This window comes from Xenopus laevis, chromosome 9_10S (assembly GCF_017654675.1).
Source record: "Xenopus laevis strain J_2021 chromosome 9_10S, Xenopus_laevis_v10.1, whole genome shotgun sequence".
Classification (NCBI taxonomy): domain Eukaryota; kingdom Metazoa; phylum Chordata; class Amphibia; order Anura; family Pipidae; genus Xenopus; species Xenopus laevis.
The window spans coordinates 32,122,098-32,135,968 of record NC_054388.1 but is presented as its reverse complement, the minus strand read 5'-3'; the positions used below and the strand labels follow the sequence as shown (position 1 = coordinate 32,135,968).

The following is a 13,871-nucleotide window of genomic DNA, read 5'->3' as shown; positions in this document are numbered from 1 at the left end:
TATGGTGTATTGTTTTATTAGACTCGTTTTCTTCATATAATCTGGCTACTCAAAATGTTGTTGATTCTCTTCCATCTTTAGATCTCTAAGTATATTGCACATCACATGACATGACAGCATAATCCTGTGAGTAGAAAATTAAAGACATTAATGGGTAGAGGCAAGGTGTTAATGGGGTAGGTTTTCCAATAATCTTGTGCTAAACCATATATTAGCAATGAATGCAAACTTGAACATTATATCCATGCCAAAAGGTCGGATAGGCTTGATATGCTAGAAATTGCATCTCATAGATATATTCTGAGCCTGTGCTCTTCATAGTAGTTGTGTATACCAAAAAGCCTAGTGCTGTTCCTTCCCATAGACATATGTGGAGTGTTAGCATAAGAGCCTAATGCTGTTATGTGTTTCGCTACACCAAATACTCTTCAATCTTTCCCAAAAGTCTTTAGAATATATATATTCCCCAAAAGTCTTTAGGGTATATATATAGTTATAAACGGTGAGTTCTGATGTCATTTCTGTCACATGACTCACTGAAACTTGTGTATTATAATAAATAAAGTACCCCCTGTTGCAAAATATGAGGATATTAGAAGTTAACTCTGAGTTTCATGACCTGTATAAAAACACTCGGCCTTCGGCCTCGTGTTTTTATATGGTCATGAAACTCCTCGGTATCTTTTAATATCCTTATATTTTACAAGAGGGGGTACTTTATTCACTATATATACCATCACAGTACTGAAGGCTAAATAGTGAATTTGTCTTTACATTTATCCTTTGCAATACAGATCATTATAAGCCAGAGTACTTAACCAATTCTAACCTTCACTTCTTGCCATATTAGGAAGTTTTAGCTACAAACTAACATGAGTATGTTTGCAGCAATTAACATTTATACATTTATTTTTATTATTTATATAGTTATATTTTGCAGAAAGACCTACCTTCTTAACCTCAAAAACAGGTTTAACGAGATTCATGTTTGGCAATGTCGGCAGTGACACCCCTACGCTAAGCACCTCTGTAATATAAAATGATAGATCAGATGTGAAAGGGAAATCAAAAAAAAGTAAGATTTAAAAATAAAAACAAGGTATTCCCAAAGATTTCATAATAGGGACTGCTACTTTCACCAATACTTTATATATGATAATTATAACATTATTTTACAAGTATGGGATCTGTTATCCAGAATGCTTGGGACCTGGAGTTTTTAGATAATGAATCTTTCCATAATTTGGATCTTCATACTTTAAGGGGCAAATTTACTTATTATCGAATATCGAGGGTTAATTAACCCTCGATATTTCGACTGCCAAATGGAAATCCTTCGATTTCGAATATCGAAGTTGAAGGATTTACCGCAAATAGTTTGATCGAACGAAAAATCGTTTGATCAAACGATTAAATCCTTTGAATCATTCGAATCGAAGGATTTTAATCCATCGATCGAACGATTTTTCTTCGACCTAAAAATTGTTCCAAAGCCTATGAGGACCTTCCCCATAGGCTAACATTGAGTTCGGTAGGTTTTAGGTGGCGAAGTAGGGGGTCGAAGTACTTTTTAAAGAGACAGTACTTCAACTATCGAATGGTGAATAGTCAAACAATTTTTAGTTCCAATCGTTCAATTCGAAGTCGTAGTCGGTTGAAGGTTGAAGTAGCCAATTCGATGGTCGAAGTAGCCAAAATTTTTTTCGAAATTCAACGTTTTTTTTATTCTATTCCTTCACTCAAGCTAAGTAAATGGGCCCCTTAGTCTACTAGAAAATCATTTAAACATTAAATAAACCCAACAGTCTTGTTCTGCTCCAATAAGGATGAAGTATATTTTTGGATCAAGTACAAAGTACTGTTGTATTACTATAGGAAATTATTTATAAATATTTGGATTATTTGGATAAAATAGAGTCTATAGGAGACGGCCTTTCTGCACTTTCTGGATAATGGGTTTACAGATAACAGATCCTATACCTGTATTAAAGTTTTAGGGGATAATTCCCCACTACAATTTTTTATATAGGGAATAATGTATTTTTTGTGAAAACTTTCAGAAACACAATCGCTTACCATTGATATGAATCAAGTAGGCCTTCTCAAACACTGTCTGCATGTAACCAGAGACTGAGGATGACTGCAAGATACATAGGATGAATAAAATGGTTTTAAGTGGATTTCTAGTAAACAGATAATAATCTCTCCGAATATCTGCATTCACACTAGTGGTTTCTAAACTGATTTCTTGGGGGGAGGCATTCTCTGTAGACTGCAGAAGAACAGCATACATACTTACAGTATATCTGCTAGGAGCCATGCTCTAATACTAACTAAGTGAAATGCCTGGCTGAGTTAGGAACTATGGCAACTCCCATAAATGTACACATTAGTGATGCACTACACCGATAAGTAAGGCTGGGTATTGGCCAGACATAAAATCTCTTGCCTAAAGCAAAGTCTGCCCCTTTGGAATGAATGCTTTTACCCCTCACCGTTGATAATGTCATTGGAGGGGTGGGTCATGTCAATTCATAAAAATGATGGCGTTCTCTGCACCCAATTAGGTGATACATTTTGTTGAATATTACAGAAAATGTTATTAAGACTTTTTATGGGGCATCTATGAAAAATCATATATGAAATGATGTGATTCTGATCAGGTGACTTGATAAGTCTGGGCACTGGTGTGCTTGTAAGGGTACTGTCTATGCTATTATAAATATGAATGACTTCTGTCATAAGCAGAGAAGCACACATAGATTTCTTTAGCACAAGGTTTGTACTCACACTACAGCCACACCGTCCAATAGAGGAAGATGCCAGGGAAAGGCTCAGCTCCCTGTGGGGAAAAAAAACATGTTGTACTACTTTTCCATTTTGAAAAAAACATTATTTTAAGTAAATATTTAGGGACAGACTATATGTCATACTTTTGTATGGAAACTGAGATCTTCAGTTTATCCACGTTCATGTCCAGCTTGGCAGCCAAAGTAACGCCCTGTAAATAACAAAAAAAAAAAATGAACAAGTGTCTATCCAATATTAGCCCATTGCCATACATATGCCCATTTTTCCCAGTACTGAAGAGATGTTCAACATATTTTACCATCCCCAAGTTTCCCCATGGAGTTGGATTTGCTCCATATTCCATATTAATGCTCCACAGGCTTTATCTTAGACTCATCTGGTACTTTCCCATACATCACATGTTGTCTTCTAAATGGTCAACATAAGTACATGCCAATATCATACAGATACTGTCCACTGATGCCTCTTTACTAGGCTAATTCCAAATACCTTGACCCTTGTATTTCTTGAGCCGACTCCTTGGTCTTAAAGGACAAGGAAAGTATTTTTTTTTATCCCCTATGATTGTAAAGTCCGCCCTATGATGTACCTGATCGCTAAGTTTTTTTGTGCCAAATACGTTCCGTTCTCCTGTTCCGCATCCTTGTCTGTAAGTGAAGCAAATCATATTCAGCGCCGACATTTTCTTTAATCAAGATGGCGCCGGTTGTTCTAATGCGCATGCGCCAAATCCATTACGCGCATCACGTGCGCGCGCGACACTGTAAAGCACAGTTTTCACGTCCTCAAGCTCTGTTAGCTCGCTCACATATGAGCTTTACTGTGCATGCGCTGCCTTTGAACGATTGCATTGCGCAGAATCCTCTGCCTTTGTCTGTCTTGAGATCGGATGCATCATGGGATTTTTTTACACAGTACTGTGCGGTTATTTCTGTAAGCAGCCTGCAGATGTAACCAAAGGCTATACACAGAGACGATTGGAAGGCAAGGCTGAATACACAAAAGGTATGACTATATCTGAAGCAGGATTTATGTATACACTTTCCTTGTCCTTTAAGTTGTATGTACCTATTATATTGACTCCCCTCATACAGTCATTGTAAAGCCAAGCAGACATTCTACAGGTTTCAAACATTTTATAAATCCATTGGATAACTGTTTCAGCCTATTGTTGATGCTTTTTTTTCTAATGGAAAATGGCATCTTCTCATGATATATATTGTATACAGAAAAATAAACTGAAAATACACCTTGCCTATAAATAAGTCATATATTGTATTTCATGGGGAAGTAAACCCACTCAATAAACTCCAAAGTATAATAAATTTATGGGACCTGTTGTCCAGAATACTGAGGACCTGGGATTTTCTGGATAATGGATCTTTCTGTAATTTGGGTCTTCTAGAAGATTATGTAACCATTAGATTAAACCAATGGGATGGTTTTGCTTCCAATAAGGATTAATTCTATTTTAGCTTGCATCACGTACAGGGTACTGTTTTATTGTTACAGAGAAAAATTAAATCATTTTCAGAAACATGGATTATTTGGATAAAATTGAGTCTATAGGAAATGGCCTTTCCATAATTTGGAGCTTTCTGGATAATGGGTATCCGCAGGGGCGCTCCGCCAATGAGGCAAGCTGAGCCGCTCGCCTCAGTCTGCATCGCCAGAGAGGATTCCAGGGGCGGCAAAAAGCCGCTCCTGCACCCGCTCCGCAATAGTGTTCTTGCCTTCCCTCCCGACAGGTAAGTCAGCGAGGGGGGCGGCATTGCAGGAGCCGCCTCAGGCGTCAGAAATGGCGCTGGGTATCCGGTTAATGGATCCTATACCTGTAGTACCCACTGAGCATCCCAAATGCTTCTGTGAAGCTGTAGATATAAATATATAAAGGACTACACAGAGTTCAATGCAGTGTCAAATGTCCTGCCTAAATAGAGGGAGAAGAAGCATGAATATGAACTTTCTATTTTTTAAATGCAGTCAGCAGCAGAAAAGAAGGTTAGAGAAACTACAGATCCTTTTCTATTCGGCTCACATCCTCTTGTTTATGAATGGTAATTGGCCAAACCTAGGTATGGCCAAATCACAGAATATCTGTCCTACGATTTCATCGATAGCCACTTTGATTTACTCACCACACTAAAAGTCAGCAGGTGTTCATTACCAGATTTGGGTGACACAGCATAGAGCTCCACGGAAGGAGTCAGTTGAATTATTAGCTGGCTAGACTGGAATGTAACCAGTGGTGTTTGGCTAAGAGAAATCTTTATCCCCACAGCTAAAGACTCATGGTATTTCCGATTGATCTGCATAAATAGAATGGAATAATATATTAGATTTAAGGTTACATAACTTACATAACAATGTTTATTGTTTCATTAACTATGATGAAATCTGAATATGCTGGTATAGGAGAAAGCTCTTTGTGTTACTGGGCGCAGTCTAAAAAACCATTACAAAGCTTTATAAAATAAACAACTCTAAACATATGTGTAGGGCACAAACTAAGTTTTGACAAATGTAATAATAAAGTTTACTGTAACAAGGAAGCGCACAGGTAACAACAAATTGCTATTGCAACAACTAGAATCAGTGTAACATACATACCTCAGGAATGTAGGATCCAAGATAGGATGTTTTCAGCTCATTAATAAGAGAATTCTGTAAGGAAACAAAATACATATGTACACAGTATTTTCAAATAGATTTTTTATATGTGTTTATTTTACTTTGTTCATTGTAGTGTTTAATATGTCTGGAATTATAGTCAATACTCTGTGCCAATTTCTGATTTCCAGGACTGATGTTTGTTCTTTCAGGCCTGGCCAATTGAAATGTTGCAACCTTATCCTAACTGTCTGAGGCTCCTACCACACTAATGGGACCAATTCTGACCAAAGAAAACGATTTCAGATAATTTACAGATGAATTAACAGTGAATTAATGCTTCATGCAGACAGGCCATCCTCTGGACTTTGAACTGATTAACAAGATCAGACCTCCAACTTGTCTGAGCCACTTGAAACTACCTATTTGTTCTTTTTACATTATTCAATTTGAAATATTAGCATAGGAGTATGCTCCTATGCTATCTGACTGGACTGTGTTTGGCCACCTATCTTAAGGCCTAACGACCAGCAAATCGAGTTGCAACTAACATGTTGATGACTACGAAGCTAAAGAACATGGCTGACCAGCTTCTAGTCATAACTGTATCAGTCTTTCACTTACAGTAGTAGTTGGAATAGCTTGGCTGAATTTTCCTGAAGTGTGAAGAGCTGTAAATATAGAAATGAAGAAGTCCTTGGAAATGCCCATGGTGACCATAGAGTCTGAGGCATCTGGAGAAGGAGGAGGAAGAGTAAAATCCTGTGCGCCAGTTGGAAGCTCCAGGACCTTCTCCTCCACCTTGTACTGTGCCTGTGTATAGAAAACAGACAGTATTAAATGTATATTTACCTTTTCATTAAGCGCTTAAAGAGAACTTTATGCCATTCACAAAGGTTTTTCACTGATGAAACCAAGATGTGAGATTGGACAGTGGCATTGTGCTTAAGTTGATAATAATACACACAAGCTTTTGCTGTCATGTTAAAATCAGCCTTCATTTGGTCACATTTTTTTAAATTTCCCAACTACAAACAGATCCCTGGCTTCTTGAAGTTCATGTATTTGTCGATATATTTGTAAGACAGTGCACTTGTGGATTCAAAGGAATCATGGATTTACTATCAGCAGTTTTTCCAAGTTGCTAGTTATTCCAGGCATCCCAAATCATGTTGGTTGGGTCAATAGCCAAAAACACAGGGGGTAGGGAATTGTATGCTAATAGTATTAACACAGTGAGCTATAAAATAATGTGAGAATTGTGTCCTCTGCAATGATCCAGCATTTTACCAAAACATAGCCTTATAGCATCAAAACAAATTGTTATTATGTTAGGAGATGTCAGAGATATGTTATTAGAGAATTTTGTCTGTAATGGGAAGCTAAAGGGAGAAAAAATGCTGAAAATTGAATCATTTTAGCTGTTTTCTGGAAATTATACTATTTTGATTCTGGTTAATCATTTTTTTATATAGTAGAATATATATATCCCAATTCTGAATTCTTCAACAGTTTTATTTTATAAATTGTCAAGTTGTTTTATATATAGAATAATATATATACTGTATGTAGAGAGAGAGAATGTCACTAGTGTCTGTCTTACTTGTCCATGTTGTGGGAAAATGATACAATGTTTTTGGGGGAGAATTATAATTAAACAATTATATAATAAGGTTACTGTACAGTATATAGCAATCAATAGTTTCGCACCAGGGCTATAACAGGGTGTAAGAGCAAAGGGACATAGTTTTGTCTCACTGAATGTCGCCTAGTGTGAAGCTCTGTTTACTTACATACATATCCATTTGCACATATTCATTTGTCACCACTGGAGGGGTTGGCACTTTGTACTGGAGTTCAAAGTTCTTGCTGAGGTGCTTTGCTTTAATAAAAAAAGACAATGCAAAAAGTTCTCATTATGTTAACTGTGAGCGAGGGCGAGGTGACAACAACTAAATAATAAAAACTATGAAGCCAATATGGACCCAGGGTGATGTGACAGGGAGCAATCTTATTGTTGCTGGTCAGTGCAAAAGTATGACTTCTTGTATATTTTGAAAGCTCTACATAAATATTACAATGCTATGTTAAAAGATAATTATCCAGATGGCTGCAAGCTGTCATATTGTTTTAATTAGAGTAGAACTGTTGTATTTATAGATAAAAGTATTTATACAAATATTAGACTGCATCCATAGATAATAAAGTAACAGCAACTCTCATAGTGGGTTTTTTAATTGAAGCATATCTGGAAGGCCATTATTGAGTCATGTAACAGAGCTGCTGCCATTATATGTATCAGTGCATACATGCAGAGGACATATATATTTTTAATTGATATAAAAATTTAGGGGAAAATAGATGGAAAATGAAACCTTTCGAACTAGGGAATGTTGGCTTATACGCAATTAATAAATTAATACATCACAGATCACTAGCTTGTTGACTTTTTCAACCCTTTTTTGGTCATATTTATTAAACCTTGGTTCTGGTCTTATGACCAAAGAAGGGTTGAAAAAGTCAACAAGCTAGTGGATCTCAGTGTACCCCACACATCTACGACTTACCCAGAATTCTGCATCCTCACTGCATTAACTGACAGTTAGGCAGGATCACTCAGAAAAAGTAGCGATATTGCAGTTGTCACTTACCACACATTAGTCCCAAATTCATATTGGCATCCACGAATACATTTGATACTGTGAGACAGAGCTGGATAGGAGAAAAACATTGGTTCAGATCTTACTGAACAGGCCTTCACTTAAATACCTCCTTGTCTGGGTTCTTCTTTAATCACCCTTATTGCTTCCTATCGTCTCCACTAGGCCCGGCCACAGAGCATTCCCTTCTCATTCCTTTATTGCTCTGGTCAGGTATGGGAGCTGGCAGAAGCGGGAAGTTTCATCTTCAAACATTTAGATTTTTTTTTATATTGTATTGGGCTTGTGTTCCCACCTTTTTATGGCAACATATTAAATATGGTGCATGATTGTGCAGGCTGTGGACTATGGATCATGACAACCTAAATGACATTGCCAGTGCATTTGTAAAACTGTCCCTGTCCCTTGTGTTTTAGTGACTTTTTTTAGAAACTGGTACATACTTTTATATTGTGTTGCACATGAATTAATGCTATAAGGGATCTGGTCTGTCAGAAATTCAAAAAATTAAAAATGAGTCCAAGCAGCCTCAGATGGGAATCATTCCAAGAGTCTCTACAGAGCTGTACCATAAACCTTTGCATAGTTATTCATGGTTATTAGACAGCAGACTCGAGCATAGGAACCAGGCAGTATCCAGGGCAAGGTGGCAGAACAGGCTAGGGATCCTTTAGGATTCCCCTTTCAATATTTGGTGAATAAGGTTACTTCTGGTGTACAGTTGTACCTGTTGGTCAACTATTTTGAACATAAATTTCAAACGTACTTGCTTGCTGACTATAGCATGGATGTGCCCTTGAATTGCAGAAATCATTGGAGGTATTAAACTGTGTAAGAAAGGTAAAAAGTCATATTAACTATGGGAAAAATAATATTCATGTACAGTATGAGATCTTGAATAATAAGTGGATTGTTACCTTTTTCCGAAAGCATTGATCTGTATTCGTCCCATAGCACACTTGCATGCAGAAACTTTTAGCAAAGGTAAACCTCCAGACGTCTTTGTGACAGACACATCGGCTGTAATTCCCGAGCCTACATTTACCTCAACATTGGCAAAAAAAAGTCTAGAGGAAGAGAGGCAGAGTACTGATTACTACTGTAATAAAAACACATACTGTATCTTGAAGTCTTTAACATAGATATTTGAGACCTCCATCTGTAAGGAGGTAAATGTGAATTTTTAGTTAATGTATAATTAATTTGGCCAAGAGTTGGCAGTGCTTCCTAAGTTGAACTGTGAAAGTTGTTGGTACTGAAAAGTGGACAAAGCATACAGAAATAGGAAATACGGTGGCCATTCTGGAGTGACAGATGAAGGGACAGCAGTCTTTGTTAGGGAGAGGAGAAGAGGTTGTGCTGCTGTCTATCTGTTATGAAGTAGTCACAGCAATAAACTTCAACAGTTTAAGAGAAAGTCCTCATTTCTTAAGTTTACATTTGGTGTAGTCAGCAGGATGGAAGACTTACTATATGTCAGATCTTGCCCTCAACCCACACAATACATTTGTTTGCATTAAGGTGTCTTATACCCCCATCAGTAAAATACAAGGTTATTAGAAGGCACAGAGGACTCCCAAGACCAAAGAAAAGCACTGCCCTGGAGGCTTTGTCGAGGAGAGGAAAATAAGCATTTATTTGTGATTATCTTCATTATCTGTTAATGAAAATATTAAGAGGCTCTTACTTGCTGCCAGTGGCCTTATGGTTGACCAAGCCCATAGTATAATCAAAGTCTTTCCCTGAATACCTATTTCTATTTCACAAGTTATTCTCAATTTGTCTTTGCAGTATAAAATTGCCATTACTTACATTTTTCCTTTAATATGAAGACTGCTTTCTAGGGACACTTGCACACCAACACCTGGCACCAGGTTCACTTTTATATTAGGGAGTTTCACATCAAAGATCTGAATCCTAAGTTAAGAAATATAAGTTTCAACCATACAAATACAGTATCATATGAAATACAACAATACAATACAGCTGCATTACAGCTAAATAACTGACAAAGGGTCTCAATTAACTCAAAGTACCAACACAAATGTGAGAGTCAGTTACAGGGATGTCATTGCAGCCTGTGTTTTGCAGATTAAACAGAAGGTGGAAATATAGGGTATCTTGCCTTTACTAGGTCTCTCCAAGGTACCTTTTCAATTACCTCCCCAGTTAGCTCTTCAGACAGTACTGTATTTGTGCAGGTCTTCCTCCTCTGGCACTAAATGAGGTTCAGGCAATACCTCTGATTGCATAACAGGAAATCTTTGGGAGCAGAGGACAAGAGCACCTCTACAAACTGACCCACACTCAACCCTCACCTGTAATGAGCGACCAAATTTCAAGCCAAATCCGTCCAACCCGTGCGCCCCATAGGTTTTCGGGTAAACCCATATATCACTAGAAAGAGTCAGTAATACTTCTGGATGGTGCCCTGATTCTGAAATTCTAAATCTAAGTTCCACCATTACATACATGTAAACAGTTATTTTTGAGTACCAACATTATTCCTACCTAACTTATTTAGATGCATGCATTACACTTATAAGAGATAAGTACCAGCTTTATTCTTACCCAGTCAAAGAAAGCACTTTGCCAAGCAGAAAATTAGTGATCACTTCAAGATCAGGGAAGCTCATTTTTCTAATATGCCCTTCAAAATTGGATCTATGTGTTTGGCAGGCTGTACAATAGAAAGGACACAATGGTTTTTGCCAGTCATAGCAAAAAAACTTACAATATGTAATTTTAGCCCCCCCTAGTTAAACGTCACTATCTATATTGCCTTGCCCAAAATCTGCTCCAATTCAAATTGCTGCTTTATGAAAAAATTAATTATTAATATACACACATTACATGTCAAAATTTCACAGCAACATTTTACAAATTCAAATTCAGCATGGAAGGTGAGCAGAATCCATATGGAATGCTCATAGATAGTGATAGGCAAATTTATTAGCCAAGCATGGATTAGTAGCGAATTTCCACACTTTACCACCTGCAAATTTTCTTGTAAAAATTCACAGCGGAAAAATTTGCTGCGACCAAAAACATTGCATGCATAAAAATTGTCACACTTAAAAACTTTTTTGACGCCCATTGACTTTAATGCATTTGGACAAAAGAGTCGTGCATGTAAAATTTGTCGCACGCATAAAAATTGTTGTGCGTCAAAATGATTTTGACGCCCATTGACTTTAATGCATTTAGACAAAAAGTCGCGTGTGTAAAAATTGTGTAAAAAATTGACGCCCATTGACTTTAATGCATTTAGACAAAAGATTTGTGCATGTAAAAATTGTTGCACGCGTAAAAAATGTTGCAAACATAAAAATTGTTGCGCTTCAAAATTATTTTGACGTCCATTGACTTCCATGCATTTCTTAATTTTACGTTGAAGCAAAACAGGACAGATTCGCACATCACTACTCATAGAGATTGGTTGCTTGAGAAGCAAATAATCAGGCAATGATGGTGTCAACCAATAGCTAAAAATGAAGATAAGGTGTTCCTAATTTCATGAGAGTTATTGCCACATTTTAGGAAACTTCCTCTGACATTAAGTTACATTATTTAAATACCTGATAAACCAATTCGTAATAGTGGTTCCAATGGCCCACTGCCATTTCAGCCTTAAATAGTGGAGCAGCCACAGAAAGCTTTTTTTCTGGAGATCCTGGATGAGTGTATATATATATATATATATATATATATATATATATATATATATATATATATATATATATATATAACTCTGTAATATGCTAAGTTGTCCTCGCACTACTCACCATGTTCCATGGCTCTTTTCTTCACTCTCAGAACAGTCTTGCACGGTGTTGTGTTCATTGGAGGGACACACAAGAGTAGGATCGTGGCCAGCAAAAACAGCTTCATCTTGAAGGTCTAAGCAGTCATTAGAGGAATGGAGGGAACAAACATATATGAACTTGAAGGCAGGATGTAAAGCAGGGATGTTCGTCTGCATTTGATCCTCCACCATTTTTGGAAGTCACATTGAGCCTTAAGACCTTTGTAGTATATTTCATAACCCTCTGGCTGCAAACCTACCCAATACACCTTTAGTAACCAAAATCGGCTCTGGTAGGAGATACATGTGCAATACATTATGTATTGCAAATATACAGTATCTCCTAGCAGAGCCCTACACATATTCCTCCATTACTACAGCTGAATGAAATCCTCCATTATTCTTGGCAATCCCCATGAAGATTTAACATAAGTTTTTGTTTTGGCTTTAGTAGTATAAATGTAGTAGTGTGACACAAAACCTATACCAAAAATCACGGTAAATTTCGGTAAATATATTATTTTATATTATATTTTCTTATATTTTCTTACCCTTTAGTCCTTCTCTAGCCAACCACAGTTTTCCTCTGGACTCTGCTTATACAGTGTATAGAGTGGAAGGAGGTTTATATACTTGGTACCCACAGTGTTTTGTTACCTGAATCTATACACAAAGCCACGTATGCTTTAAGAATTATTCATGGGTGTAGCTTTTTAAAACTAAGCCTATAGGAATGCCTTCAAATTACAATAACTGTATTTTTTCAAACTGTCATAACAAGTATAGTGTGTAATTGTAGGTCATGAGCATACATTTTTCATGGACTATGGGTGAGTTATATATCACTGCCAATACTGCTTCACAGATATGCAACTTTTATTGTGAATTTGTGAGGAATATGATATTGCCAATGTTTTAAAACATTCGCATTTCGTCCCTACCTTGTATCCATTTCTAGGAGACCAACATAATTATCAAGCTCATAAATTCCATAAGGTCTTTCGGACAGGTTGAAAGCGTTAAAGTTTGTCTTGGTCTGCAAAACCATGTGAACTAATGAGCTCAGTCTTATAAAAAATATCAGTTTTGTGTCACTTGTATACATTGATTCTGCCAGTTTGTGCTGCATTTTTCCAACCACCTCAGCCTTAAGAAGCCTTAAACTGAAGGGTTTTTAGTCTACAGAAAGACACTATGGAAGCTACAGTGCGTTCAGTGTCAGACTGGGACACCAGGGGCCCACCCAAAAACCTTTGATTAGGGGCCCACCAATTAATCTTAGACCAGGGGCCCACTCTCAGTACTATTATTATTCCTCTCCTCTCTCTTTTCTTTACATACTATTATCTATTATTCCATCTATTTAGCCTCTTTGTTCTCATAGAAATAGGGAATGGCCATGGAATATGACAAATGTCTAGGGCCCACTGACACCTTGGACATTTCAGAGAACTTTTGGGGGAACCCTGCTCTACAGGCTCAGCCTACAATCTCAACCTCAGTTCCAACACTGGCTGGCCACAGCCTTCATTATTACCTATATAAAAAGTCCAAGGGATACTATAAAACTATACCATCCTAGATGTCCCCAAGTCATAAACATCATCTTGCAGTTTAAAAGTGTGGAGGCCCTGTAACAGTGACTCAGAATTCCCCCCCCCACAAAATAATAGTTTATAATCAATACCCTTTTTAATTGGCTAAATTGCAGTGAGGTTTTTTTGCTGGAACTTTTTGTTACTCAGCTAATTTAAAAAAGTGAACGTTTTGGATTTAGAATTGTGATTCGTGACCTTTTGCAGGTGGCTTCTTCTACCCTTATTTATTTACTTAATCTCGGCAGGCGTTTCTCCTACAGTTATACAGTTATAGATTTAAGTCACGATAAGGATAGTGAATAATAACTTGCTAAGCAAACATGTATTTTACTACTACTATAGAATGTAATGTTCTCATGACACCGTCTTGAATATTTCACATTTTGC

At 37.0% G+C, this 13,871-nt stretch overlaps 1 protein-coding gene across 1 annotated transcript; it reads right to left on the bottom strand.

Annotated features, from left to right (window-relative positions):
* On the bottom strand, window positions 1-12,537 carry LOC121399081 (BPI fold-containing family B member 2-like). Its single transcript, XM_041578910.1, has 16 exons — window positions 12,438-12,537; window positions 11,867-11,981; window positions 10,653-10,761; window positions 9,894-9,998; window positions 8,999-9,148; window positions 8,848-8,908; window positions 8,073-8,133; window positions 7,215-7,303; window positions 6,046-6,234; window positions 5,422-5,475; window positions 4,950-5,120; window positions 2,934-3,001; window positions 2,791-2,842; window positions 2,077-2,140; window positions 951-1,027; window positions 1-124 (listed from the first exon to the last, which is right to left on the bottom strand). The coding sequence occupies exons 2-16, from the start codon at window positions 11,970-11,972 to the stop codon at window positions 86-88; spliced, it is 1,395 nt and encodes a 464-aa protein (XP_041434844.1). The 5' UTR covers window positions 11,973-11,981; window positions 12,438-12,537; the 3' UTR covers window positions 1-85.
* Between the last annotated feature and the right edge of the window lie 1,334 nt (window positions 12,538-13,871).